The sequence below is a fragment of the Dermochelys coriacea genome, chromosome 6, assembly GCF_009764565.3.
Source record: "Dermochelys coriacea isolate rDerCor1 chromosome 6, rDerCor1.pri.v4, whole genome shotgun sequence".
NCBI classification, from domain to species: domain Eukaryota; kingdom Metazoa; phylum Chordata; order Testudines; family Dermochelyidae; genus Dermochelys; species Dermochelys coriacea.
Window position 1 is genome coordinate 63,672,880 of NC_050073.1, and position 27,581 is coordinate 63,700,460.

Sequence of the window (27,581 nt, forward strand, 5' to 3'; positions counted from 1 at the left end):
CTGGACTGATCTGATGGCCTAGCAGTAGCCATTTTGCATTGTGATGCAGGAGTCCTGAGTTTGATTTCTACTTCTGGTGTCTTACTCCCCTAACCAGCAGGGACAAGGGAGTAACTTAGCAACAGTGCCTGGCTGAGAGGGCAATTACTGTTGTTTTTCAACTTTGATAATCTCTAGCTGGGCTCTAGTGAAGGTCCTAACCAATCCTTTCTGGTAGTACCTCCAGAGTTGGAGGTGGGAAGGGGAGAAAATAGGGACACTTGTCAAGACCTTAGTGAGACAGTCAATGAAACGCTTCTCTTAGGAAAACCCTTATCATCATAATCCCAGATCATCAGCTGAATGAGGTTTACTCAGTTTGAGTAATTGGTTGTTTTCCCACCTCCTGAAAACATCACTTGGAGTTCCTGGGAAGGGGGGAAAATGGATTATCATTCTTACTCAAGCTTTACTAGAAGTAGTATTTACTAGAAGAATACTTTCAGAGTATTTGGGCAATCTGAATGCTGCTAGGGTCAATCAAGGAAATAGTTGGGGAGAGTTAATTACAGTTGTTAAATCACTCCTGATACCCATTGTTCCCTCACTGCATATTATGCATTTCAGGAATCTGTGACTCTTGTCAGCCCCTGAGAGCATGTACTCTCTGGGACTTGGTGGGCCAGCAACAGGAGTCAAAGATCTCCCATTTTTTGTTGAGGCTATTTTACTGCTGGACTAGAGAGCAGGAAAGTGCCTTTTTTTTTTTTTTTTTTTTTTTAAAGTTTAAAACTTGGAATGGGGCAAGGGAGTGTAATGTACTGCACTTCACATGCATAAGTGGTTGAGGGGACTCATATTTTCATGAGTGAGAGACTACATTGACACTGTCTGTCTTACTCCTATTTCACAAATTAAAAGGAATAGAAAACTCACATTTATTAATTGTGTAAGACTACAGAACAGATACATTAAATGGTTTTTATTTTTCATTACACAGCTGAGTATTTGCACTGTTTCTCCTTTTACAGTAAACATCCTCACTCAGTAAAGTAACAATCCCTCATATTTGTTACCCAGTTAACACCTTGTTGAATTGTACGTGTACAGTGGTCTTATCCTCCCACTACTGCACTGTTTTTAAACCACCTGCTATGTCATTACAAGCTGAATGACCACATGCATACAATTCTTCTCCCAATCTCTTCTTCTAAGGAAAATTACTTTGAGCAATATACTTGTTGCATGGTTATCATATATAATCTAATTAACTTCTAATAGGCTTGTCTTTTTGAGGGCAAAGAAAGTATTATTTCTCATTTTGTGTTGTCTCAACAGATGAATCAGAACAGCCATATCATCCTATGTGGACAGATTTCACAGTATAATAAAGATGTACCTTATCCTCCCCCACTGCCTCCTGCAGTAGAAGAAATACAGAAAGCAAGGAATATCACAAGGTATATTTCTCCTTCCCCACCAGCTTCATGGTGCACTGAACACACAAATTCACGTGTTCAAACATACTAATAATGTAAATTTATCTCAAGAGAGGAACTCTGGATCCACTGTAGGCATTTTTATGGTAACACTGGATTACTGAAAAAGAGGGAAGGACTTGGTGATTCTGTGTTTTACAGCTGTTTGTATTATAAACATTTGGTGAGGAGGCCACTAAATGAGCAGAAGGGACACTGAGAATTGTGACTTCAAGTGGTACTAACACTGCAGAATTAAAAGCATATTAATTAGCTGATATATGCCTCACCTGTGGTCACTTTCATTATTCTTTGGCTGGCTGTCAGTCTTTTTAATATGGGGAAGGTTCTGTTACCAAATGTTCTGTAGCAAGTGCCTTGTCTCTGAGTGTAGTTGTGTGTGAGGAGAGAAAATTCAGTAGAATCCTTCTTGGAAGGTATTGTAATCACTGCATCTTCCACTTTTTAAGTTACTCTTTTTAATACTAATTTTCTTTATTAGGGAAGAGGATATCAAATATGACACACTATATATAGGAAAAAGATTCCTGAATATAAATTAACATGGGCTCTCAGTTAGGCTTACACTAAAATAAGACTGCAAAGACCAAACTCTACTAGTGCTAAAGGTCCCCTCTATACCCACTCCATAATCACAGGAAATTAATAGTGTTTGATATAGCTACCTGATCCTATAGGATGGTCCCTGCTAGGACCATCCAGAACAGATGACTAATACATCAGGTGTAACTTTTTCAGTCTTTTGTTGACCACTTCCAATCCTTTAATGGATCACCTCCCATCTTATCCCACTAAATCTCCACATTCCTTGGAGCATTCTACACCTGAACAAGCTTCAGAAATAAACAAACAGTGTATATATTGGTTTGAGATCCACTGCTCTCACCTTAAGCATTAATTACAGTTGTATACTGCACTGAAGTCAGTGCTTTAACGTGGCTGTGTAGTTGCGGCAGCAGCGCTGGGAGAGAGTTCTCCCAGCGCTGTAAAAAACCCACCTCCACAAGGGGAGTAGCTACCACTGCTGGGAGCGCGGCTCCCAGCGCTGGTGCACTGTCTATGCTGCCACTTTACAGCGCTGAAACTTGCAGTGCTTGGGGGGGGAGGGGGGATTTTCACACCCCTGAGTGAGAAAGTTGCAGCAATGTAAAGTGGCAGTGTAGACAAGGCCTAACAAACTTCAGAGTTAAAGGCAGTAGAGAATTGGGCCTTCAGGTAATCCTGTCAGTGTGTCACAGCCAGTCAGCACTGGTATCACTTCTGTTTCTTCTGATTACCACAGCAGCTATGACATGAGATGCAAAATTGTGGGGGCCAGAAAGCTAATATGACCTCATCATCTAGCTTTTCTGTTTCCACTTGGGATGAGGAAAAAAAACAGTGTAAAAAAAAAAAAAATTACCTGCATTTTAGTGTCACATATTAAGCTGATCTCTCTAGTACAGGGGTGGGCAAACTTTTTGGCCTGAGGGCCATATCTGGATATGGAAATTGTATGGTGGGCCATGAATGCTCACAAAATTGGGGTTTGGGGTACGGGAGGGGGTGAGGGCTCCAGCTGGGGGGTGCGGACTCTGGGGTGTGGCCAGAAATGAGGAGTTCAGGGTGCAGGAGGAGGCTCCAGGCTGGGGCAGAGAGTTGGGGTGCAGGGGCTGGGGGTGAGGGCTTTGGCTGGGGATGCTGGGTATAAGGGGATGGGGGTGCAAGAGGGTGTTCCAGGCTGGGACCGAGGGGTTTGGAGGATGGGAGGGGGCCAGGCGTACAGGCTCTGGGTGGCACTTACCTCAAGCAGCTCCTGGAAGCAGCAGCATGTCCCGGCTCCTACGCAGAGGCACAGCCAGGTGGCTCTGCGCACTCCCCCCCGTCCGCAGGTGCCATCTCTGCAGCTCCCATTGGCCTTGGTTCCCAGCCAATGGGAGCTGCGGGGGTGATGCTTAGGACAGGGGCAGCATGCAGAATCCCCTGGCTGCCCCTATGTGTAGGAGCTGGAGGGGGGACATGCCGCTGCTTCCAGGAGCCGCACGGAGCGACAGCACGCGCAGAGTGGGGCAAGCCCCTCACCCCACTCCCTCGCTGGAGTGCTGGAATGGGGCAAGTCCTGGACCTTGCTCCCCGGCAGGAGCGTGGGGCCAGATTAAAACATCTGAAGGGCTGAATGCGGCCCCCGGCCCAGTTTGCCCACCCCTGCTCTAATAGCACTCCTTGGCTTCTAGTCCTCCTTTCAATACTGTTTGAAATACAGGCAAGATTATTTGTCTGAGACCACATTGTTTCATCTAAAGCTTTCATTGTACAGAATTGTATGAGCAAGCTTGCACAGCAGCTGTCTGAACTACATCTAACTATTGCTAATGCTACTAAATCTTCTGTTACATTTGCCCATAAAACTGAAAAGATTTCAAAGGCTTTTGAAATATATTGACCAGCCACTCTATTTATTAAATCATCATCCATTCTTTTCTTTCACAGGGAGAGGTTTCTGGTATTGAACTATATGGACAAACAAGAAGCTAGTATTCTACAGCTCTGTCAGTGGATCAAAGAAGGGAAACTGAAGGTTGGAACTGAACCTTTATATTTTATTGATAGGCATGAGCCTTCTTTCAGGAAGACTAATTTCTTTGTCCATAAAAAAATCACTTTGACTGCCGTGCCTCACTTTGGAGAGGGAAGTGATAACACACTTGAAGGTTTCAGAGTAGCAGCTGTTAGTCTGTATGCCCAAAAAGAAAAGGAGTACTTGTGGTACCTTAGAGACTAACAAATTTATTTGAGCATAAGCTTTTGTGAGCTACAGCTCACTTCATCGGATGCATGCAGTGGAAAATACAGTGGGGAGATTTTATATACACAGAGAACATGAAACAATGGGTGTTACCATACACACTGTAATGAGAATGATCAGGTAAGGTGAGCTATTACCAGCAGGAGAAAAGGCTTTTTTTCCTAGCTGCACTGTTTTAGAAAGGGCAATATAGCTACTTAGAATTTAGTTTCACAGCAATAGAACTGGATCCTTTAGAAGCACACATAACTGATGCCTAGATTCTACCATTCTCAGAGAAAGCCAAATCCTAGTTTTGACATGAGGGTCCTAATCCAGACTTGAAAAGTCACTCTATTACTTTATGGTGGGTAAATGCCCCACGTCCAGCTCTTTTCTCCTGAGGCCTACTGATGTTATGTGGTCCCCCAACTGATCTGCTCATCCTTCCTGAACTTCACATTCATGTACACCCAGAGCTGCAGTAATATTCTATCTTTCATTTAAAGGATTTATTAGCCTACAGGTTTAAAATAATCTACTTGAACAATATAGCTACTTTCATCGTGACCAAAGGGCAAGGTCCAAAAGGGAGCACCTTCCCTTGTGGAGTAAAAGGATGCCTTTAAAATCTTTGGTCAGTACTATGGCAATTTCATGGCCCCTTTCAGATAGACACTGATTTTGCAGGGAAAACTAACAAGACCCTATTCTTATTGACAGGTCAAAGAGACTGTGGTAAAAGGCCTGGAAAACATAGGGGGTAAGCTGTTGAATTATTTTCTAGCATAATCTTTGCTGAAATATAGTTACAACACAACTTTCTCTCTCCTTTCCTCTTCCCCCAATTCAGATGTTTGTCTCTCTCCTAGAACATGGTTTTAAAATTATTTGCCTAAAAAAGGTCAAAATGTCACTTCGAGAGGTAAAATAGCCTGCAGCCAATGGCTAAAAACCACAAGAAACAGTAAAAACAAAACAAAAGGGGCTTTATACATCCAAGCTAAAGAACTAGCTCATTCAAAACTTGTGGTTTGAAAACAAGCATTCTTACACAGGTAACAGCACAACTTAAGTAATGCTTTAGTCCTGCAGAGTCAGAGGAAAACTCCTGGGATCAAAATATTAGGTAAATCATAAAGGTTGGGTTTAATTTCAAACCATTAGCTTACTGTACTTCATGGATTTGTTTTAAAGGGAGTTGGCTAACTGGACAGCCATATTTAATATTCAGTTTACCCATGCTTTACTTTTTATGTAAAGTTTTCATGTTTATTTCTGAAGCAATAAATATTTTATAAGCTGCCTTTTCACCCCATGGTCAAAGCTTTAAATAAAAGTCTTTGCTGTAGGCTCGCCAGGTATATGCCCTCCTGTTGTGTCTGCACTGCATGTGGTCTGCATGGCATAGCCCAACAGTGCATACAATAATTAAAAATAAACCATGATCGTTGTAAACAAAGGTCTGATCAGGCATTTTAAACGTTAAAACTAATTTATTAAAGTCTTATTTAAATTGCCTTTGGCAACTTGTTGCATTCTAACATTATGGTACCTTAACTTCCTGTGTTGCGGGGGAATCTATACGTTAAGTCCAAAATTTGATTTCTCTTTACGTTGTTATAATCCAGTAAGGGAGGCTCTCAGGATCTTATCTAATATTTTTGCTTTAAAAAAAAAATTTACTACACACAAATGTTTAATTGGTATTATCCTAATAATATGTATTATTCTTATTCTCTTATAGGGGCTTTCCAATCCATGATGACTGGAGGCAACACTGGAAAACAGATAGTGCTAATTTCTGAATAAAAATCTTTGCCTCTTCATGTGAGTGTGGCCCAAAAGATGAAATAAACTTGACTCTATCTTGAATGCTGAACAAGCATTATTTTATTTAAATTAATCTTCCCTTTTGTTACAGCAGGCACCAACAACTAACCTCCCCTTCCCCCCCCCCCCCAAATTGGATAGCAGAGATTTTTGGAGGCAAGAGTACATTTGAAAAACTCTTCCACGGAAAAACTTAGATTTGTATCTGAAGCCAGGTGCATAGTACCTGAAATACTTCCATTTCATAGCCTGAAACACTTCCACTGGTCCATTTAGTTCATTTCCTTACATAGTGGCATTTCTTATCATGCGTACAAGTCAAGACAGAGCATTATTATATGAATCCTAATTTATCCACACAGAAAGTGCCGGCCTTCAGTTTGTACACTCTGAGGGTTCCCTCCCTACTCTGAACTCTGGGATACAGATGTGGGGACCCGTATGAAAGCCCCCTAAACTTATTTCTACCAGCTTAGGTTAAAAACTTCCCAAGGCACAAATCCTTTGTCCTTGGACATTATGCTGCCACCACCAAGTGATTTAGACAAAGAATCAGGGAAAGGACCACTTGGAGTTCCTATTCTCCCAAAATATCCACCCCAAGCCCTTATACCCCTTTTCCTGGGGAGGCTTGACAATAATATCCTAACCAATTAGTTACAAAGTGAGCACAGATCACGCCCCCTGGGTCTTAGGACACTGAAAAAATCAATCAGGTTCTTAAAAGAAGAATTTTATTATAAAGAAAAAAAGGTAAAAGAATCAGCTCTGTAAAATCAGGATGGAAGATAACTTTACAGGGTAACAAAAGATTAAAAAAACACAGCAGATTTCCCTCTAGGCTTAGTTTCAAAGTTACAAAATACAGGAATAAGCCTCCCTCTAGCAAAGGGAAAATTCACAAGCTAAAACAAAAGAATCTAATGCGCCTTGCCTTACTTACTCTTTTTGCAATATTGAGATTCATTTTAGGATGGTTTAGAGGAGAATGAGTTTTCTGACCTGATGCTTCTCTGCTTCCCAGGAGAACACACTCGCAAAGCCTTTCCCCCCTGCAGATTTGAAAGTATTTTCTTTCCCCATTGGTCCTTTTGGTCAGGTCTAAACAGGTTACTTGAGCTTCTTAATCCCTTACAGGTAAGGAGGAATTCTAGGCTGCCCTTAGCTGTATGGTTATGGCATACACCATTGTGAGTTTCATCAGGGATAAATGCAGCCTTAGATTTAACCTTACGCTTAATGTTCATTAACTCCTATTGTTTTTCAGGATTAAAAGAGGGGAAAAAATAAAAGGTTTCTTATCAGAGTTCTGTATCTCATCATTCAGTATGCAGATCAGCAGACTCTACCATTCAGCAATGCTGCCTGGTATCATAGGGCTGCTTAGACCTAGGAGAAATAGTTAGTTAAAGGAGAGGTTGCCTGGCAACGAACTCACCAAGTAGGCGTCTCTGTTCACCTGAGGAGGCTAATCAGGAGGTCATCTGATAAAGGTGCTGGAAGATTATAAAAAGCAGAAGCTGTTCTGTTTGATCTCTCTCTTAAGCCTTCTTCCATCAGTGTAAGTTGAGAGAAACTTCTGCAGGAGCCAGAAAAGGCAAGGAGAGAGGACTCTACCCGCTTGAACACAGATGGTCTCCCATGAAAAGAGTGAGCTAGAGCAAGGGGAAATGCATGTAGGATTTATTTATTTTTCATATAGATCTGTGTAATTCTTGAGATTAAAGAGCAATAATCTGTTAGAACTCAAGTAAAGTGCCTCTGTTATATGCTGCACCTACTAAATGCCTCTTGAAAGAGCTAAACTGTGACCCACAAGGCTTACACCTTTGGTGGGATTCTGGGGCCAGGTGAGTTTAAGCTACTGGGGTATTTTGGAGGGATCCGGACTGGATCTGGATGCCTAGGCAAGTGTATTGAGGGGCTCTATTTCCATAAGGGGGTAACAAACCAAATTGGTGCCCCGGAAATATGCCAGAGAGGTCAAAGGAGGAAACTGTGCTACAATCTGGTGAGTCCTAGGGAAACTTAAAACACTCAGAGATCGATAAGCTTTGATTTCCTTTCATATCAGTCTGATGCATGGCTGGCAGGGGAAGCCCAACCGGATCTATAACATACTGTTATTAATCCTTAAATGTATGATCTGTTTTTTGCTGTACTAGTCACACTAAAGATAGCTTGTGGGTTAGGTAGCAGTAGCTGACAATGAGTGATAGGTTTTTCTATGGTGTTCATCTCTATAGTATCTAACCACCTTCCAAACACTAACAAATGTTTCCCTTATAACAATCCTGGGCTGAATAACTGGGATACAGATGAGCAATAGATGCTCAGAGATTCTGACTTATCCAAGATCACGTAGGAAATTTGTGGTAGAGCTAGGAATGGAATGTAGATCTCCTGCATGCTAGTGCAGTGCCTGTACAACCAGGCTGTCCTTCCTTGGAATAGATGTGAGGAGCAGGTCATTGTGCCACCAGCATCTCTCTAGATTCACACATGGAGGGGAACTTCTATATGTGCACCTACTCCTTTACCCTCCCCTCTCCCCTGCATGGAATGAGTTCAGCTGCTCCTATAGCACCATTCCCCAGGATCTCACTGCAGTTTGGGGATCCATTCAGGGGAAAGGAGCAGAGGTGTGAGGAAAAAACACATACATCTCCCTGTCAAGGTTCTCCAGGCTAGGTGGTATAATTGTAAGCACCACCCAACAGTTGCTGGAGATCATCCTCCTGAGAGCTACTAGCCCCTACTTCCTGGCAAATGAGATTCCCAACTTGCACCATAGGTTTGCAGTGAGGAGAAGGGACCTTCTAAGAGCAAAGAAAAGTCTCATGGGCCACAAATGTCCCATATTTTATCTGGTTGTAACATCATGGCCTCAGTGGGAAGATGTACAGATCCTAAACTACACTTTAGAAATAACTGCTAGCAATTCATAGTCGGTACTGCCCAGTCAAATCTATCTATCCTTCATTCTGCATAAAAAAATGAAGGATGGACTTGACCCTGGAACACTGACAGTTTGAAATTTCTAATGGCACATCCTAAAGACCACTATTCAAGGGACAGACCTGTATAAGGTTTCCAAAACCTGGTACATTTATTCTAAATAGGCTTTAGAAGTCTGTTTAAAAAAAAAAATCTTTAGAATTCACTATAATATCCATTTGCCAGCCAAACCAGTTATTAGTGTGGCAAAAAACCCAACAACTTAGAATACCATTTTTAATTTGAAAGCCAGAGAGGAAGTGCAACACAATAACAACTTTGTAAACAGAGAATCACAGATAGAAATTGAAAATGAAATCATTTGGGTTGAGTGGGTAGACAGACCTAGAAGCCTTCTCCTACCTGAGATTTAACAGTACCACAGATCTTAAAAAAAACAGAGCAGCAAAGCAGATAACTTATGCAGTTCTTGTGTCTTGCAGACAGCCACTGATGCTGTAGCAACCTGCATGGATGGAGGAGATTAGAGTGCAGAAGGAAAGCGTTTGGAGGAGGGCAGGAGACACCAGGAGGCCAGCCTGTGTGCACATAGTTGGAATGCTGGATGCAGTTACAGCACCTCTGTAAATAGTTTTTAGTAAAGAGCTAATTTAATTTTAGAAACATGGAGAAACAAGTTATTACCCTGCATGTGGTTAATGAAACAGACAGGAGTGAAACTTCCAAAAGAGCACAAATTGGCTTTAATGTACAATATATCTTGCTGAATGGGAATCTTGATTCTTATGGTCAGGACCCAAATCAAATGCCCTGTTCCTATATAAACAAACCCCAATGAATAAATGTGACAGCATGACAACCTTAGTTATCAAGTCCTGATCGCCAGTAAGAGAAATACCAGAATATCCCTGTGGGGAAACTGATAGTAGCTGAGGCTAAATAGTTAATGGTCCTGAAAATTGCACCACTACTGCATTTTTGTGCAAGAGCTTTTAATAAATGCTACTAGTCTTTCTTACTTTGTTAGTGAGTTGAAATACCCAGTATCAGTTTTTAAATGGAAGTGGAAGGCTCTCTTACATGGTCATTTCTTTGTAAGAATTTAATTTTAGATACATTACTGAGTGACTTCTATTTTTTTTAAGCCATGGGATTTTCCCATTTCTCCCCATTCTTAAGGATTTGCATGTTTCTCCACAAATCTAAGGTCCCATATATCAAGTAGACTGCCCTACAAATGAGAATTTTACATGTCTCCCTTCAGACCTCATTAGCATGTCTCCTAATTTAGCAACAGGCTTTGCTGCAAAGTCCTTCTTTCTCCTTAAGGCTGAAGATGGGCTGCCTTCACTGCATTCCCAAACTCTGCCAATATGGGATTGAGGAATTCCACACACATACACACACCCCAGTAGCAAGCTGCCCTATCACTAGTCATAAGATACCCTAATTTATTCAAAATTCCTATTTTATTCAAAAAAGACTTCTGCTAAGAAAACTGTCCTTTACATTTATGTGATGTAATTGTAGGAGAGAGACTACAATCATAATAAAAACCCAATTGAAAGGCCATGAATGTCTTCGTTCCATTTTTCTGCTTCAGAAGCGGAAGGCAAAAATTAATTGTAGAAAAATTTTCTCTTTTTCCTGGGCCCAGAGCTGGATTTGTTTGTCCAAAGTACAAGGCTTGTATTTATGAACTATGTTTGCTTTAAGGCTGTTTCCACAGAGTAAGCGGTTTATCTGGCACTGTGTGAGCTGACACATCTTATGGCAATAACATTCCTCTGAGAGTCATTTTTTCACATCTGAGATAACATATAATACAGAAACTCCCCTGTACTACTTGCTTCACAGCAGCTGCTTAGTAATCTACTCAAGTCACCACCCTATCAATGGGTGATGAAGTGAGGGGTGACCCAATGTGAGATCATGCTGCAGTACTGAACCTTTCCCTTCTAAAAAGAAGTTTGGATGCAGTAATATTTCTGCAGTCTACTAACCTATAAAGATGCTACCAGACACAAATAGCTAAAGAAGGAAAAACCAAAGAAAGGGAAGACTGAAGGAAATCTCAACAGGGTACCACAGCTGTCTGTGGGAGCCTGATAAAGAAGCACGCACACGCGCACACACACACACACACACAAATCCTGGTTCTCTCTTATTTTTAAACAGTACAAGGAAAAATGATTAAGGAAAGTGTCCTATATTACAAGCTATTAATACAAATCCAGATGTCTTTATTTTAATTGCATATGACTTACTCTATGTGTTTGCAGTATTGTTGTAGCCGTGTTGATCTACATCTTTTATTAGTCCAACTTTGGTTGGTGAAAGAGACAAGCTTGTAAGCTACACGGAGCTCTTCCTCAGGTTTCTAACTTACACTAACTATGTGATTCTTCAGCAGCCACTTATTTTTGCATAGTCCAACATGGGTCTCAGTTAATAAAGGATGACTTAGCACAGATATATAGGACAAATGCAGGACTCAAGAGTTAATAATGGCAAAGGGCTGAGGATTTCTTCCATGTTGGTTTAACTTAGACGGTGGGTGGTGGTCTCTAAGCTCCCACTTAAGAGCAGAGGGCAGGTATAAATTCAAAGTAGTCCTCAAGTCTGTCCACTACTTGTGAGAATATGTGAGTGATTAGGTTTGAGTTTGTTTGTGCACTCCTTTCCTCCTCTATGTTAGCTCCTTCCTCCTCAGCCCTATTGGTGGTTCTGTAGTGCCAGACAACGTGGGTTCATGACTGGCACAGGAAGCCTGCAGCCTACACAGAGAAACTGTTTCTGCAGCAGGTATTAGCATTTGCCACAAGAACAAAGATGGTTTTCAAAGAGCTGCCCAATACTTTATTCCATACTTAATATTTAAAGTAAGGGGAAGGGCAGATGCAGGGTTACATAGTCTTACCCATTCCTAAATTGCTCTCCTCCATCTCAACTGCCATACTTCTCACAATAGTCAGGTTGTTTTCAAGTTGGGAAATGGTGCCTTATACAGTCCATAAACAGAAGAAGAACAGCAGCGGGGAAGAAACCTATAAAAATCTATTATTGTTTTACACAGATAGCATCATACTGCCCAGAAGAAAGGTGACATGAGTCGGTGTAAATTCCATAACCAGGAACTATTTAGCTAAAGGCTACTAGAAAACCTTGCCCTAGCCCAAGGGCGGGCAAACTTTTTGGCCTGAGGGCCATATTGGGGAATAGAAATAGTATGGCGGGCCATGAATGCTCACAAAATTGGGGTTGGAGTGTGGGAAGGGGTGAGGGCTCTGGTTGGGGCTGCGGGCTGGGGATGAGGAGTTTGAGGTATAGGAGGGTGCTCTGGGCTGGGATCAAGGGGATCGGAGGGCAGGAGGGGGATCAGGGCTGGGGTGCAGGAAAGGGTGCTCTGGCAGGGGGTGTGGGCTCTGGGGTGGGGCTGGGGATAAGAGGTTTGGGGTGCAGAAGGGTGCTGTGGGATGGGATCAAGGGGTTTGGAGAGCAGAAGGGGGATCAGGTCTGGGGCAGGGACATGAGGAGAGGCTCGGGGTGCAGTCTCAGAGCAACACTTACCTCAAGCGGCTCCCCAAAGCAGTGGCATGTCCCTTCTCTGGCTCCTACGCATGGAGCGGCCCCTGACCCTGCTAGAGCACTGGAAAAGGGCCATGCGGCTGCTTCCGGGAGCTGCATGGTGTGGCCCCCCGACCCAGCGCCCTGGCTGGAGCACCGGAGTGGGACCAAGCCGAGTGGTGCGGCCCCCGACCCAGTGCTCTGGAGTGGGCCACGCCCCAGACCCTGCTCCCCAGCAGGAGCTTGGGGGCTGGCTTAAAATGGCCCACAGGCCATAGTTTGCCCACCCCTGCCCTATCCAGTTTAGGAAGGTCACAGCTGAGGGGGTTCCTCCTCTCCCATGAACCTGAGTACTGAGATGGGGAGGCCTCTTTGTGTTTCTATCAGTGAGTTTCCCTTCTGTGAACTGCACGAAGACAACAGCAGCTCTTCCTAAATCCTTAGCATCTTCCAAAGTCTGCAGTGATAGAGTAAGGGCTTCACAGGAGCTCTTGGCTCAGCCTCAGCTTCTCTTACAAAGTACTTGATTCTGCCACCTTATCACAGGGGCTTTGATTGCGCTATTCAAGGCATATTAGGTGGCAGAATCAGGCGCATAGCAGCTTTCCCTTTTCATCCTACGTACAGAGCCCTTGTTTCACTGATGTCCTCCTTCCCTATGTTATTTTTAATTTACCTCTAAGTTAACTGTACACATGGTGGAAATGGCCATTCTTCCCAAGCTTTTGAGAGCATGCACCATTTCAAAGGCTCAGCCATGTAAAACTAAACTTAGTTTTCACTGGAATGCTAACAGGTCCTTCTCAATGAGGGCTATTTCCATTTTGAATTTCAACTTTCACATCCCCCACACACTCCCCACACTTACTTCAGATGCAGACTTTCTGCTGACTTTTTTTTTTAAATTACACACATTCAGAGCTGAACTACTTCTGCCAAAATTTTCAAAAGAAATCTCTTCTTTATATGAGACCAACCAAGGAAAATTTCAGTCAGAAAAGTGAACATTCTGGAAATCTACCAGAAACTGAAAATAGACTATGTTAGAATGGAAACAGTACTGCAGCCTTAATGATAGCCCTAAATACACAAATACTGCTACAGGAGAGATTAGGACATAAATAGCATGGAGCATGTGTGACTGGGATACATGATCGCCTCATGGATGTTTTCTAATCAAATGTAACAGCTATACTATAATTTTATACATAACTCATATGGGTATCAGGCATCCGTTTTTTGACTGGAATGCCTGGTCAAAAATGAACCTTGGTGGCTCCACCTGGTCCACTAAAAGTCCAGCTGGCAGCACAACAGGGCTAAGCCAGGCTCCCTGCCTGCCCTGGCTCCACATGGCTCCTGGAAGCAGCTGGCATGTTCCTGCAGCCCCTAGGCGCAGGGGCAGCTAGGGAGGCTTTGTGCGCTGTCCCTGTCCCAAGTGGTGGCTCTGCAGCTCCCATTGCCTGTGGTTTCCGGCCAATGGGAGCAGCATTTGTGGGCGTGGGCAGTGCACAAAGCCCCCTGGTCCCTCCACCTAGGAGCCAGACATGCCGGCCACTTCCAGGAGCCGCCTGAGGTAAGTGCCGTCTAGCCGGAGCCTGCACCCCTGAACTCCCTCCCACACCCCAACCCCCTGCCCCAGGCTGGAACCCCCTCTTGCACTCCAAAACACCCTTATCCCCAGCCCCATCCCGGGGGCCACACCCACAGCCAGAGCCCGTACCCTCTCCAGCACCCCACCTCCCTGCCCAAGCCCCAAGCCCCCTCCCGCACCCAAACTCCAAATACAGTGAAGTTTCAAAGCTGTATTAAATCAATGTTCAGTTGTAAACTTTGGAAAGAACAACCATAACATTTTGTTCAGAGTTATGAACATTTCAGAATTATGAACAATTTCCATTCCCAAGGTGTTCATAACTCTGAGGTTCTACTGTATGTTGTGCCATCTGATCTGCTATTTTTATGTACAGGTTTGTTCACTGAAGAGAGTGGACAACATAGATGACAACAGGTGAAAATGAAAGAAAATTCTGCCCTGCCTTTGGCAGTTAGACATTGTCTACACACTAACATTGTACCACCTGACCTCCACCAGTACAGTTCAAGCTGTACAATCCACAGTGTGGATGCAATTATATCAATATAAAGATGCCCTGTACAGATATTCCTATACAGGAAGGGGAATAAGTTATGCTAGTAGAAAGCCCTTTTCTATTGATAGAATGAGTCTACAGTAGGGGTTGTACCTATTTAACTATTACAGCGCAAAAAAGCGCACATAGCCAAAATAGTTAAACATGCATAGAAAATATGTACAGACCAAGCCTTATTCTTATGAAGGGGAGTTTATATTATATTAAAAGATACAGAGTCAACTTGAAAGACACTAACATCTGAAATCGTCGTATCGCCTAAGATTACTGAGGCTACTTAGTGAGGAACATTCTCCATTCAGAGTTTTTGTGCATTTGGCAGAACTTTATATATAGTCCATTGACCACAGAAAAGCCCTTTCAGAAATAAATGGGAGCAGAAAAACCACCATACACATATTTTTTAAAGGCCTTTTTAAAAAAAATTCAGGCAATACTATTTAAAAGGTGCTCTCATAAAAAGGATTTTTTTTTTTTAAAAAAAGGTCACTTTGAATTAACATTTTCATCCACAGTTCCAAATGCAAGTTAATGATTATAAAGGGCCACGTTACCACCATTCCTCCCTCCTCCACGGTTAATGTATAAAAATCATAGAATTTTGCAATTGAAACATTCTCAGGGAAAAATGGATTTGTCACAGCATGGTATTAACGCCTGCTGGCAATGTGTTAAGTCTTAACAGCATGTTTCCATAATCTGTCCTTTGCTTTGCTCTCTTCCAATACTTCTGTCCCCTCCTAATGAACAGCTTGGCAAGGATGTTCTTGACTTCAAAAGACTATTGTATTCTCATGCGTGCCCCAAAACAGCCAAACAATATTATGTTAAAGGAAAAAAGAACTGTGTGTTACTGTGGCCGTCTATGCCCCAACCCCGTCACACAAACAGGGGGTAGAGGGTGGAAGTGCACTGCCTACAAATCCTCTCCCAGGCTTTCCAGATGACCAGGTCAGGATCTAAAGTCCAAAACACAGGTGATGGCCCCTAGGATTGGGACAGCAATAGAGCCGCCCTTGAGATGCGGGGCAGCGTGGCCTAGCAGCCCAAGTTCAATAGAGCCACCTTGGGCTTCTGGGCAGCATGGCCTAGCAGCCAGAGTTCAATAGAGCTACCCTTGGGATGCAGGGCAGCGTGCCCTAGCAGTTGGAGTTCATTTGGGGGGAAGGGCGCCCACCAAAAGGTATGGCAGCCCCAGTAGGGGCCCGACCCAGGGCCCTAAGAGTTGCGGAGCAATTTGCCACTGACTCAGCAGGGGGGGTCTTACCAAAACACACTGAGGTTTCACAGGTGGGAGGTACCACTCGGTCACCCTCCCTGGGTCACTTCCTACCAGTATCTGCGTGGTGGTCTCCCGTGAGGCTTCAGATTCTCCGTGGTCTGTTATGCCGGTGGCCTCCAGTGGCTTCTCCAGTTGCAGGGCTTCAGGCTGGTCTGGGGAGGCTCTAGTTCCCGGTGTAGACAGGGGTGGTGGCTGGTCCTTTGCAGAAGCTTCCCAGATAGGTCCTTCCCCTGCAGCCTCCATCCCAGAATGAGCTGGGCTTCCTCCCTTTATCCTGCTAGAGCATTTGGAGCATGCCCAGGCGGGACTTCCACTGTCAATAATATGGGTGTAACCATTTCTGGGCTAGCGCCGGGTAAGCAGACCCCGTCACAGTTACCAATAATGAATGCCAGAAAAATTTTCTTTTGCGCAAGAAAAAAACCCTTGTAATTCATGAACTGAAGAAAAATCTGTCTCATATGCCATGAGGACTGTGTGATCTTATATTGAGCCTGAAGAATGATCAAATGTATTATAGCAAAATGCCAGCTCCTCCACTCAAGAGAAATGTAGACTGGTAACAATGATCAAAAGAGCTTAACTCTGACATGAACTAATTCACATTGGCAACTTGGGAGTAGGAGGGACCTGTTAACATTGGGACATCTCACTACAGTCCACTGTGGTTGATTTGCTCCTTTTTCTAGCTAAGATACTCTTCTTTGTAGGCTGGCTGACTTGTATAACACACAGTAGCCTTTGTACGAATGCCAGGGGGCACAGGTCCAACTACAGAGTTGGTGATGTTCTCTGACAGAGGAATTGCATTAACATTAATATGCACATCATTTATTGTTTTGCTACAGAATATCAAATTTCTTGTTACATGTATTGTTGTGGGACAGAGGGGGCTCCAGTCACGGATCCTGGCCATGGACAACAGCTAGGCACTATAAAAATACATAAAAAAAATATGGTCCCTGCCTCAAATAGTTGATAGGCTAATAAGTACAGTGCAGTCTGTGATACTCTTCTGTCTGCATGGTAAACTATAGTGATTTTGTTTTATTAAATTCTCCAGGTTTTAACACAAAATTTATTGTCTTCTGATTTTTATATTCTCTGGCATATTTTGCATCTTTAATATTCAGTAAACTATCAGTTACATTCTCCTTAATTTGTACTTCCAGTTGGCTTTTAATTTAGTTGTCAACTTTCTCATAGCTAACTCATATTCAGTCTCCTCTTCCAAGAACTTTTAGCCTCAAAAAATGGACTTTTAAGGAAACTTTTTTTCAAATTGAGCATTTTAAATTCAATCACTGTATGAACTCTTGCAAGGGGAGTAAATATATTCCTAGTAAGATAGCAATGGACAAGGTGGCTGGGGTAGGAGAATAGTCATAAGCCAGATTTCCTGACAGCATCAAGTTTTACTTTTGCTGTCAGGCAATTAAAAAAAAAAAAAAGACCCACATCACATCTAAACAAAGGCAGGGGCCAGAGGTGTTTCCTATTTTGTGTTGTAGTCCAGGTTTTTATAATGTGCTCATCACTATGGTATCAGGATAGTGGTACCCAGTAGAGCTCACGCCACTTTCCCTCAAATATACCGCTACTCATGTAGGTATTTAATTCACCCTGTCAGCTGCTTTTCTCAGCATCTGATTCTTATCTGGGTGTCTTGAGCTTGGGATATCAGAGCTATGGAATTCATCAAGGAGTACATAATTCTTTATCACTCCACAGCACCCCTGCTGGAGTGGCACTAATTGGCTCACAATAGAATTCCAACCAACCAATCCTCAGGAGCTGAAAAGTGAACCAGACACTGGGATGTTGAATCCATAAAGGTTTTATTGAGTTGTAATGAACAGAAAAGCAGGGTCATCTCAGATCAGGGTCTTGCCACAGGATATGGAGCAGAAATGTCATACTACCACTTCCTGTTCTTCCTAATCTGATAATAAAAGTATTAGTTGTATGGCTTCACACAATGAGTAAAAAGATCATTAGATTTTCATTACTCCTCGTGGTAGCTATGTTTTGTTTCTGGACTTGTAAACTTTCTTAATTTTGGTGGCTGATTTACATAGCAGCACTGGTGAGCTGCGGTAAGCAGTGCAAAGTATGCTGTAAACTGTGTGCAAAACACCAGGTTTCACATGTATAATTGATTCCTCAGATTTCTTTATATTACCTTCTCTCTCCCCTTGGTAGTGCTAGTCACTGAGAAAAACATTAAAAGACAGAAAAGTATCAAGTTTTAGAAATAACTATTCCATGTTTTTTTAAAAAGTGTTTTTTCCCCAAATTCTATTAATTATTTTTCTATACATTCTACTTCATTTACTCCTTTTTTGTTGTTGTTTGAATTAGGAGATTCTTTATTGTACACAAGCAAAAAACCTCACAACACCTGTGTAGATGAGATCTGTGCTCTTTCTAGTTAGCACTTATATATCATTTCATGTTCAAGGTACTTAAATTTTGCATCTCACAACAGCCCTGTGAGGTAGGCAAGTATTCTCTCTACTTTAAAGACAGGGAAAAATGACATGAAGAAGCACAGTGGCTGTCCAAAGACATAAACAAAGGGTTTGTCTACACTTCAAGATGGGGATGTAATTCTAAGCTTGTGGAAACACACCATGCTAGCTCCATGAGAGTTAGCACGGTTAAAACCAGAGAGGGTAACCCCTGCCACTGCTCACACCACAGCAGCTATGTTCTATTTTTGTGCACTAGCTCTAGAATGGCTCCTTGAACTGGAAATGACATCTCCAGGTGGAAACGTAGACACATATCCAAAGAGTCAGAGCTGGGATTAGCGTTAGGGACTTCCCAATTCTAGTCCTGTACCTACACTATCCCTCTTTCTGATGAGGGGATGGAGGGGGGGAAGGGATAGTTTATAAATATGAAACACTTCATGGTTTTTATCCATAAACCAGCTAGAGAAACTGAAGAGTAGAGAAGTTCAACGACTTACCCTAGATCACACAGCAGGTCACATAACCACAGTTTCCTGACTCCCACTCCTGTGCCCTAATCATTGGCCCACACTGCTCCATTTAGATCTTTCATCCCTGAAGAATCCTACCTCCGTTCTTCTCTGCTTTGATTCCCCACTCTGACCATCACAGAGCCTCCCTTTAACACCAACCAACACAGCTCTTTCACTAGTCAGGTGTGGGTCACTGTTGGGAGAGAAAAGGCAAAGACAGAGCACACTGCCTCTCTTTAGCTCTGTCTGAAGAAGAAGAATAGAGCAGGACTTAGACACACATACACATTATAATTAGATTTGAGTTGCTGATATACATTACAGCATTATACATATCAAGAAGTGTAGTTAGCACAAACCACAGTGACACTTTGTGTGAAGGCCACTGTTGCAGACCTATGTTATGGTCAATACTGTCTTTAATGACATCCAATCACATTGAGTGGTTTTGTAGACCCATGTGTAAACACTGAAATAAATAAATAAATAGCAGCACAGTTCCAATAATGCATTATAAAGATCCACTCCTGAATTTTTTCCAATGTTATAGAATTAGGAATTTAATAAATTAAAATATTTTTCCATTCAGTAATCAGGAAACAATTCCACCTGTCAAACACACAGGTCCACTCTGTACCACAGAAAACCCCATTACCACAAAGTTCTGAAGCAATTCAGGGACAGCTTCAGATCTTACCATTTAATTGCTTGCGCAGTACTGAAATGCAGCCATACAAACCTGCAGTTCACAGCTTCACTCAAAAGAACTTTGAATACCTTCATCAGGCATTAAGAGCTCTGATAGTTTTTCATCTCCACTATGTAAGTTCTCAGCTCGGAAGAACTCAGTGTCCAGGTTTTATGGATCAGAACTAGGGTCAGCACCACCAGCCAGGTCTTCATTGGGGAGAGGAAGAAAGCTAGAGTTCCATAGGTCCGTTGCAGGAAGTAACAGGAATAGACTTGCCAGGCCAGCAGGAGCAGCATGGTTAGGTGGATTGGCACAGCGAGGAAATGCCTGGCATGACAGATATGAGAGCAGAAGCTATGCCCCTGGCATCGTAGTAACAGGCACCAGCACAGGTAAGCCATCAAAGGCAAGTTAAAAAATATCATCTGGAAAGGCAAGCAGAGAGAAAGGAGAATTTAAATGTCTCAGGAATGTTATATTGAGCAAGTCAGACCATGGGAAGATACAGGAGGGCACAATAACTATCCCATAGACTAGTCTAGTAGCCAGCAATAGTGTTCCAGAGGGTATAATTCCTGGAGTTAGATTCTTCCACAGAAACTGTTGCTGACTAGGAAAATTGGGAAGGCATTAAACTCAGACTGGTGAAAGTGGGAGCTCATATCTATTTAACACAGAAACCTACTGACCAATTTGAAGGGTTTGCAAAAAATCTTAACCAGTCAGTCCTCCTTGGCTGGAGCATGGCTCAAGTGTGACGGATTGCAGCAAGAGGAAGTGGAAAATCTTTTGCTTCCAACTGGTGTACAGAAGAGTCAAAGGAAAATTAAACAGAGGTAAGGAAAAGAAAGAAAAGGTTGAGCGAAAGAAGCAACATTGCTTTTTCTTTCTGCTCCCTCCCTAAAGCAGAGAAGAGGTAGTGTGAATTAATGATTGCTAACAGGTAGCCAAGATTTACTGATGATATTTAAGAAGGAAAACAAAGGAACATCAGTAAGTCAAAACTTCACAAGGGAGTGGGCAAAAATTGATAGAACTCCCCAATGAATGTTCCCCTTTTTTACTATTAGGAGTTTTCTCTTGCCAGTTCTAAACCCTATTCCTTCCTCCACTTTATCTGGCATGGATGATTTGGATGTTTCTGTGTGTCAAAATATCACCTCTATAATACAGCTAACTACCACTAAGGCAGTGGCAGCTACTCTACTAGATACCAGTTAAAACTGCATTCTGCATCCCTAGGACCCAGAAGAGTGCATACCCCCATGCAAATTTCAGCTGAAAATATTAATCTGTTGTCTTTGATTTGTTGTCCAACTACACTTTGAAACAGAGCAACAGGTCCATTGGTCTTCCAAATGGAACCAGAAGCCTGTTGAAGAATTCTGTTTTCTTCTTGGATACAAGAGGGCAAAGAAGAGGAAGCGGAAGGGAAGAAAAAAGGACTGTAAATTAACCAATGGCTAAAGACTAAAAAAAAATAGAATTTAAAAATTAAAAAGAAAGCAAATAAAGTAGAGTTTCTGGAAAAACACTTGGGTAGGTGTTTTGTAGAGGAAAACCCATTCATTTGCATACTATGCTGCCAAGCAGTTCTTTTCTATAGTGTTTTTAGTCCCTAAGAAGTGATCTTGTCAGAGGAAGGAAGGGTGAGCTTTCAAATGCTCTTCCGGATCTTCTAATGGCTAGTTGTGTTCTGTGTCATGTGTGAGTTTCAGCATTGACACAAATTCAAAAGAGATGCTGGAGTTTTAAGAGTCCCCTTTGGCAAATACTTGAGGGCAAGGGCAGGGGAGCAAAATTGGGGGTCTGGTGTGACAATTTCTAAGACTCTGATACTGCAAAGGGGAAGGGAGGAAGGAAAATACTTAAATTTAATGAAAGAAATCCTACCTCACACCTGAAACACAGAAAAAAAAAATCTAATGATTAGGAAAGAAGGAACAGCACAGATATATTTAGCTAAACAAACTAGGAAACAGGAACCTTGTTGGCAAAATAGAGGAAATAAGAGCACCAACACATTAAGGATGTTTTCTAAAAGATATGCTCTAGGAATTATTTTGGGGAAGTTCTATGGCCTTTGTTAAAAAGCCTTCTATCTATCCTTAATCTGACATCCAGGTTACAATGCCATCTCTCCTGCAGTATCTCAAATGGCCTCCATATTTGTCAGGCAGAAAGCTCCGGGGTTAGCTCACATTTCTTAACCCTTTGACTCCAGGACTACAGATTTCCTAACAGATATCACAGTCAATAAAGATATGCCCTATAAAACAACTATGTTGAATTGGCTATACAGACAAAGAGCAGAAACTAATAAATGTGCTCCATGTAACCTACCAAATTCCACTTAAACTGTGGTCTCAGTTTGAAAGATCAGAGTTTTGACCACCATATCGTCACTTCTCCGATCTGCCACAACCCTCCTCCTCCACCATTTCTAAAATTCAAAGAGATTGAAAAAATCTCACAGGCTATAGCAGCTTGCCAATGTTCATATCTAAATTCTCACCTGTAAAATTCCAACCACGAATGTCAAGCTGCCTTGCAGGAAATGTCCACCAACAATTACCCCAAAGGAAAAACAGGTGCCCACCTGGCCATCTATCACCTCGCCAATAAACCAGGGTCCTGTAGGAGAGGAAATAAATTCAACAGCAATAGTAAATACAATACAGAGATGACTTACTCCACCAGCCCAAAGCATGAGCTAGTATTAGGAAAACTACTTGTTTGTCTAGCGATCACTTTAGAATAAACACCATGTATTGAGCCTGATAAACATTCCTGGGTGAAACTAACAAAGCATAGTGCATCATCAACTGACGCCACCTGACACCCTGCAATGAAAATATTCTTATATAAATCTAATATCTAACAATTCTGATACCACACAGAACATTTTGCTGCAGGTAGAAATGGTGTATCCATAGAAACTATCCTTCTGAAACACAGATCTTTCACTAGGGTTACAGTGTGTTTATACACTAGTCTTTCACATCTTGTTTTAAATCTGTCTTGGGTTACAAATGAAAGTGAGCTTGGCACACTCAGTTTTAATGGATGTTTTACATAATTGGTACCATTTTCTTAGGGAACGACCAGACTAAGTAAGCAGGGTGTTTCGAGGTCAAAGCTGAGGTGCCGTCATAAGCTATAATGTGAAATAGACATGCCATATGCTCACACTTTGCCAAGCCATAGCCAGGTCTCAGTCTTTTATTTTAAAAAGAATAAGTGAGTCCTAATTTGTTTTAAATGTTCACAGTATAATTTTAGAATCCAAAGTCATGACATTCTAAGTTTGGAATACTTAACAAATAAGCCTTCAGTTTTATTGTACAAGAATTTTTAAAGTCACAACTCAGCTTTGTAACCCAGCTAACTTTTTTATTTTATATATAATATAAAGTTTTTATTGAGAAATCTCTGAACATCTCTGCACATTTTAAAAATTACAATGTATATCCTCTAGTATTCTAAGCTACATACCAAGAGCTGTATACAAACTCAGTATCAGAACAGAGTAAAAGAAGGTGTTTGTTTTGCTCAAGACGTGAAGTGAAAAGGAGGTCAGCATTACTAATCCTGGAGGTCCTGAACAAAGGAAGCAGTTCAGAAAAATTATTAATTCAGAGCATAAAGGATACATATAAAATGTGTCTGTTTAAAACAAATCTACACACCGTTTAAACAGAATATATAAAATAAGAAAAATAAATTAACAGAATATTGAGTAAGTTTTGAGCACCAACACAAGAGAATAAACAGGTAGCTTCTCTAAGAACATAAGAATGATCATAGTGGCTTGGACCAATGGTTCAGATAGCCCAGTATCCTGTCTTCTGACAGTGGTCAGTGCCAGATGCTTCAGAAGGAATGAACAGAACAGGGTAATTATGAGTGATCCATCTCCTGTCATCCAGTCCCAGCTTCTGGCAGTTGGAGATTTAGAGACACCCGGAGCACATGGTTGTTGCTCCAACCATCCTGGCTAATAGCTATTGGTGGACCTATTCTTCATTAATTTAGCTAATTCTTTTTTGAATCCAGTTATACTTTTGGCCTTCACAATATCCCCTGGCAATTAGCTCCACAGGTTAACTATACATTGTGTGAAGAAGTACTTCCTTTTGTTTGTTTTAAACCCGCCACCTATTAATATCAACAGGTAACCCCTAGTTCTTGTGTTATGTGAAGGTGTAAATAACACTTCCCTAATCACTTTCTCCATACAATCCATGATTTAATAGACCTCTATCATATCCCCCTTTCTGTCACCTCTTTTCCAAGATGGACAGTCCCACCCTTTTAAATCTCCTTGTATGGGAGCTGTTTCATACCCCAAATCATTTCCGTTTCCCTTCTCTGTATCTTTTCCAATTCCAGTATACTTTTTTTAGATGGGGCAACCCAAACTGCATGTAGTATTCAAGATGTGGGCATACCAGGTATTTATATAGTTGCATTATGATATTTTCTGTTCTATTATCTATCCTTTTCCTAAAGGTTCCTAACATTCTGTTAGCTTTTCTGACTGCCCCAGAACACTTTGCAGATATTTTCAGAGAACTATCCACAATGACTCCAAGATCTCTTTCTTGAGTGATAACAGGTAATTTAGATCCCATCATTTTGTATGTATAGTTGGGATTATTTTTTCCAGTGTGCATTACTTTTCACACATCAACACTGAATTTCATCTGCCATTTTGTTACATAGTCACCTAATTTTCTGAAATCCCTTTGTAACTTTTGCAGTCTGCTTTGTACTTAACTATCTTGAGTACTTTTGCATCATCTGCAAATTTTGCCATCTCTCTGTTAACACACTTTTCCAGATCATTTATGAATATGTTGAACAGCACACGCCCCACTATACTTGCAGGACCCCGCTATTTATCACTCTCCATTGTTAAAATGGACCATTTATTTGTACCCTTTGTTTCCTATCTTTTAACCAGTTACTGATCCATGAGAGGACTTTCCCTCTTATCCCATTACTGCTTAGTTTGCTTAGGAGCCTGTGGTGAGGGACCTTGCCAAAGGCTTTCTGAAAGTCCAAATACTTTATATCAATTGGATCACCTTTGTTCATATGCTTGTTGACCCCCTCAAAGAATTCTAATAGATTGGTGAGGCACGATTTCCCATTATAAAAGCCATATTGACTCTTCCCCCAACATATTTTGTTCATCTGTGTGTCTGATAATTCTATTTTTTATTATAGTTTCAACCAATTTGCCTGGTCCTGAAGTTAGGTTCACTGGCCTGTAATTGCCAGAATTGTCCCTGAAACCTATTTTAAAAAATCGGCATTACATTAGCTATCTTCCAATCACCTGTTCAGAGGCTGATTTAAGTGACAGACTACCTACCAGATAGTATTTCACATATGAAATTTGTGATTTCACATATGAGTTCCTTCAGAACTCTTGGGTGAATACCATCTGATCCTGGACTTATTACTGTTTAGTTTATCATTTTGTTCTAAAACGGGGTGGGTAACCTACAGCCTGAAGGCTGGATCTGGCCTGCCAGCCATTTTAATCCCACCCTTGAGCTCCCGCTGGAGAGCAGGGTCTGGGGCTTGCTCCACTCTGGTATGCCAGCTGGGTAGCAGAGTCCGGGGCCACTCTGCGCGGCTCCCAGAAGCAGCAGCATGTCCCCCCCTCAGGCTCTGCTCCGCACGCTATCCCCACCCCAAGTGCCGCCGCCGCAGCTCCCATTGACTGGGAACTGTGGCCAATGGGAGCTGTGGGGGCAATGCCTGCGGATGGGGCAGCATGCAGAGCCGCCTGGCCACGCCTCCACATAAGAGCTGGAGGGGGGACATGCCGCTGCTTCTGGGAGCCGCTTGAGGTAAGCGCTGCACAGAACCTGCACCCCTGACCTGCCCCGCCTGTGCTCCAACCCTTGCCCCAGTCCTGATCTCCCTCCTGCCCTGCAAACCCCTCAGCCCCAGATCAGAGCACCCTCCTACACCCTAAACCCCTTATCCCCAGCCCCAGCCCAGAGCCTGCACCCCCAGCCAGAGCCCCCAAACTGCCCCCCGCACCCCAACGCCCTGCCTCATCCCAGAGCCCCCTCCCACACCCTGAACGGCACATTTCTGGTCCCACCCCAGAGCCTGCACCCCCAGCCAGAGCCCTCAGCACCCCCTGCCCCAACCCCCTGTCCTAGCCCTGATCTCCTCCCACCCTCCGAACTCCTCGGTCCCAGCTGGAGCACCCTCCTACACCCCAAATCCCTCATCCCCCTGCCCCACCCCAGAGCCTGCACTTTCAGCTGGAGCCCTCATGCCCACCCCCCACCCCAACCTGCCCCAACCCGGAGCCCCTTCCTGTACCCTGAACTCCTCATTTCTGGCCCCAGACTGGAGCCCACACCCCCAGCCAGAGCCCTCATTCCCTCCCAAACCCCAACCCCAATTTTGTGAGCATTCATGACCTGCCATACAATTTCTATACAGGTGAGTCGCATCATACGCATTTAACTTACGCGAATTCAACTATATGTGCATGGCAAAAAAAAAAAAAAAGAAAGAAAAATAACAAGATACCTGTAAATAGTGCAGGCGATTCCTCCCACCATTCCACTCAATGAGCATATGCCCCGGAGTGAGCGTGAGATGGGAGACGTGAATCTGCTGTTCCCGCATGCCTCTCAGAGTGTGAGCATCTCTTCGCGCTGAGTGTGATTCTAGTATTTAAAGATACTGTATGTATTTTTCATACAACATGGCCCCTAAATGCAAGCCAACTACTTCATCTGGTGCTTAACTGAAGAAACAGCGATCTGTTCCAACGCTGGAGGAAAAACTGGCTGTGTTGGACTTATTGAGAGATGGTATGTCAGTCTCCAAAGTGGCGCGTAAATATGGCCACAACGAATCTAGCATCTGTGCTATCAAGATTCGAGAGAGAGAAATTCGTCAAGCTGTGGCATCAAGTGCTCCAATAACTGCTAAGGTGATGAGCCAGGTGCACGATAAGACTTTAGTGAAGACTGAAAAGGCATTAAACTTATGGCTGGAAGACATGAACTGTAAACGTGTGCCTATCGATGCCAACACATTGCAAGAAAAGGCTCTTAGCCTCTACGCGCTGTTCAAACCTCCCGCCAAAGAGAGAGAGCCTTCTGATGAGAAGGAATTCAAAGCCAGCCAAGGTTGGGTTAACCGTTTTAGGAACCGTTTCAACCTCAAAAATGTGCAGACTACTGGTGAAGCTGCATCTGCCAATGAAGAGGCAGCAAAAGACTACCCCGAACAATTAAAGAAAATAATAAAAAAAAAAAAGGGGTATCTTCCGGAACAAGTTTTTAATGCTGACGAGACTGGGCTCTTCTAGAAAAAAAATGCCCAACCACACTTACATTTCGAAATCAGAAAGACAAGCCCCTGGCTTCAAAGCAGCTGAAGACCGTGTGACTGTGTTGTGGCAATGCGGCTGGGCATTTAATAAAGCCGGGCTTGCTCTACAGGGCTGCAAATCCCCGTGCCCTAAAAGGCAAGAACAAAAATCTCTTGCCTGTGTTCTGGCAATCAAATAAAAAGGCTTGGGTGACAGTAGCATTAATTCTGGATTGTTTCAACAAGTGTTTCATTCTGGAGGTCAAGCGGTATCTCGAAGAGAAAGGACTTGACTTTAAAGTGTTGCTGATCATAAACAATGCTCCTGGCCACCCTGCGGCACTCCGGTTTGGCATAACGACGTTGAAGTCGTCTTTCTCCCTCCAATACCATCTCCATCCTCCAACCTCTCGACCAAGGCGTGATTCGCTATTTCAAGGCCACGTACATGAGGCTTACGTTCTCACTGATATGTAGCACTATGGATGCTGATCCCAATCTTAATGTGAT

At 42.8% G+C, this 27,581-nt stretch overlaps 2 protein-coding genes across 15 annotated transcripts in view; one reads left to right on the forward strand and one right to left on the reverse strand.

Moving 5' to 3' along the window:
• Positions 1-10,595, forward strand: part of PTGR2 (prostaglandin reductase 2) — a 42,640-nt gene extending 32,045 nt beyond the window's left edge. For 3 of the 6 annotated variants that reach the window (XM_043517523.1, XM_043517524.1, XM_043517522.1), the window contains 2 exons: positions 1,318-1,439; positions 3,948-4,277. In XM_043517523.1, the coding sequence (XP_043373458.1) occupies positions 1,318-1,439; positions 3,948-4,239 (414 nt within the window). In that variant the 3' untranslated portion in view covers positions 4,240-4,277. Of the gene's footprint in view, positions 1-1,317; positions 1,440-3,947; positions 4,278-4,965; positions 5,006-5,989; positions 6,118-9,515 lie in introns of those variants that run through there. The other 3 variants (XM_038405597.2, XM_038405598.2, XM_043517525.1) reach the window with 3 other exon arrangements.
• Positions 10,596-17,856: 7,261 nt separating this feature from the next.
• TMEM62 (transmembrane protein 62) overlaps positions 17,857-27,581 on the reverse strand; it is a 47,731-nt gene continuing 38,006 nt past the window's right edge. For all 9 annotated transcript variants that reach the window (XM_038407961.2, XM_043517528.1, XM_043517526.1 and 6 more), the window contains 3 exons: positions 23,211-23,315; positions 22,231-22,349; positions 17,857-20,140 (listed from right to left, as the gene is read on the reverse strand). In XM_038407961.2, coding sequence (XP_038263889.1) covers positions 19,814-20,140; positions 22,231-22,349; positions 23,211-23,315 — 551 coding nt within the window. In that variant the 3' untranslated portion in view covers positions 17,857-19,813. The remainder of the gene's footprint in view (positions 20,141-22,230; positions 22,350-23,210; positions 23,316-27,581) is intronic.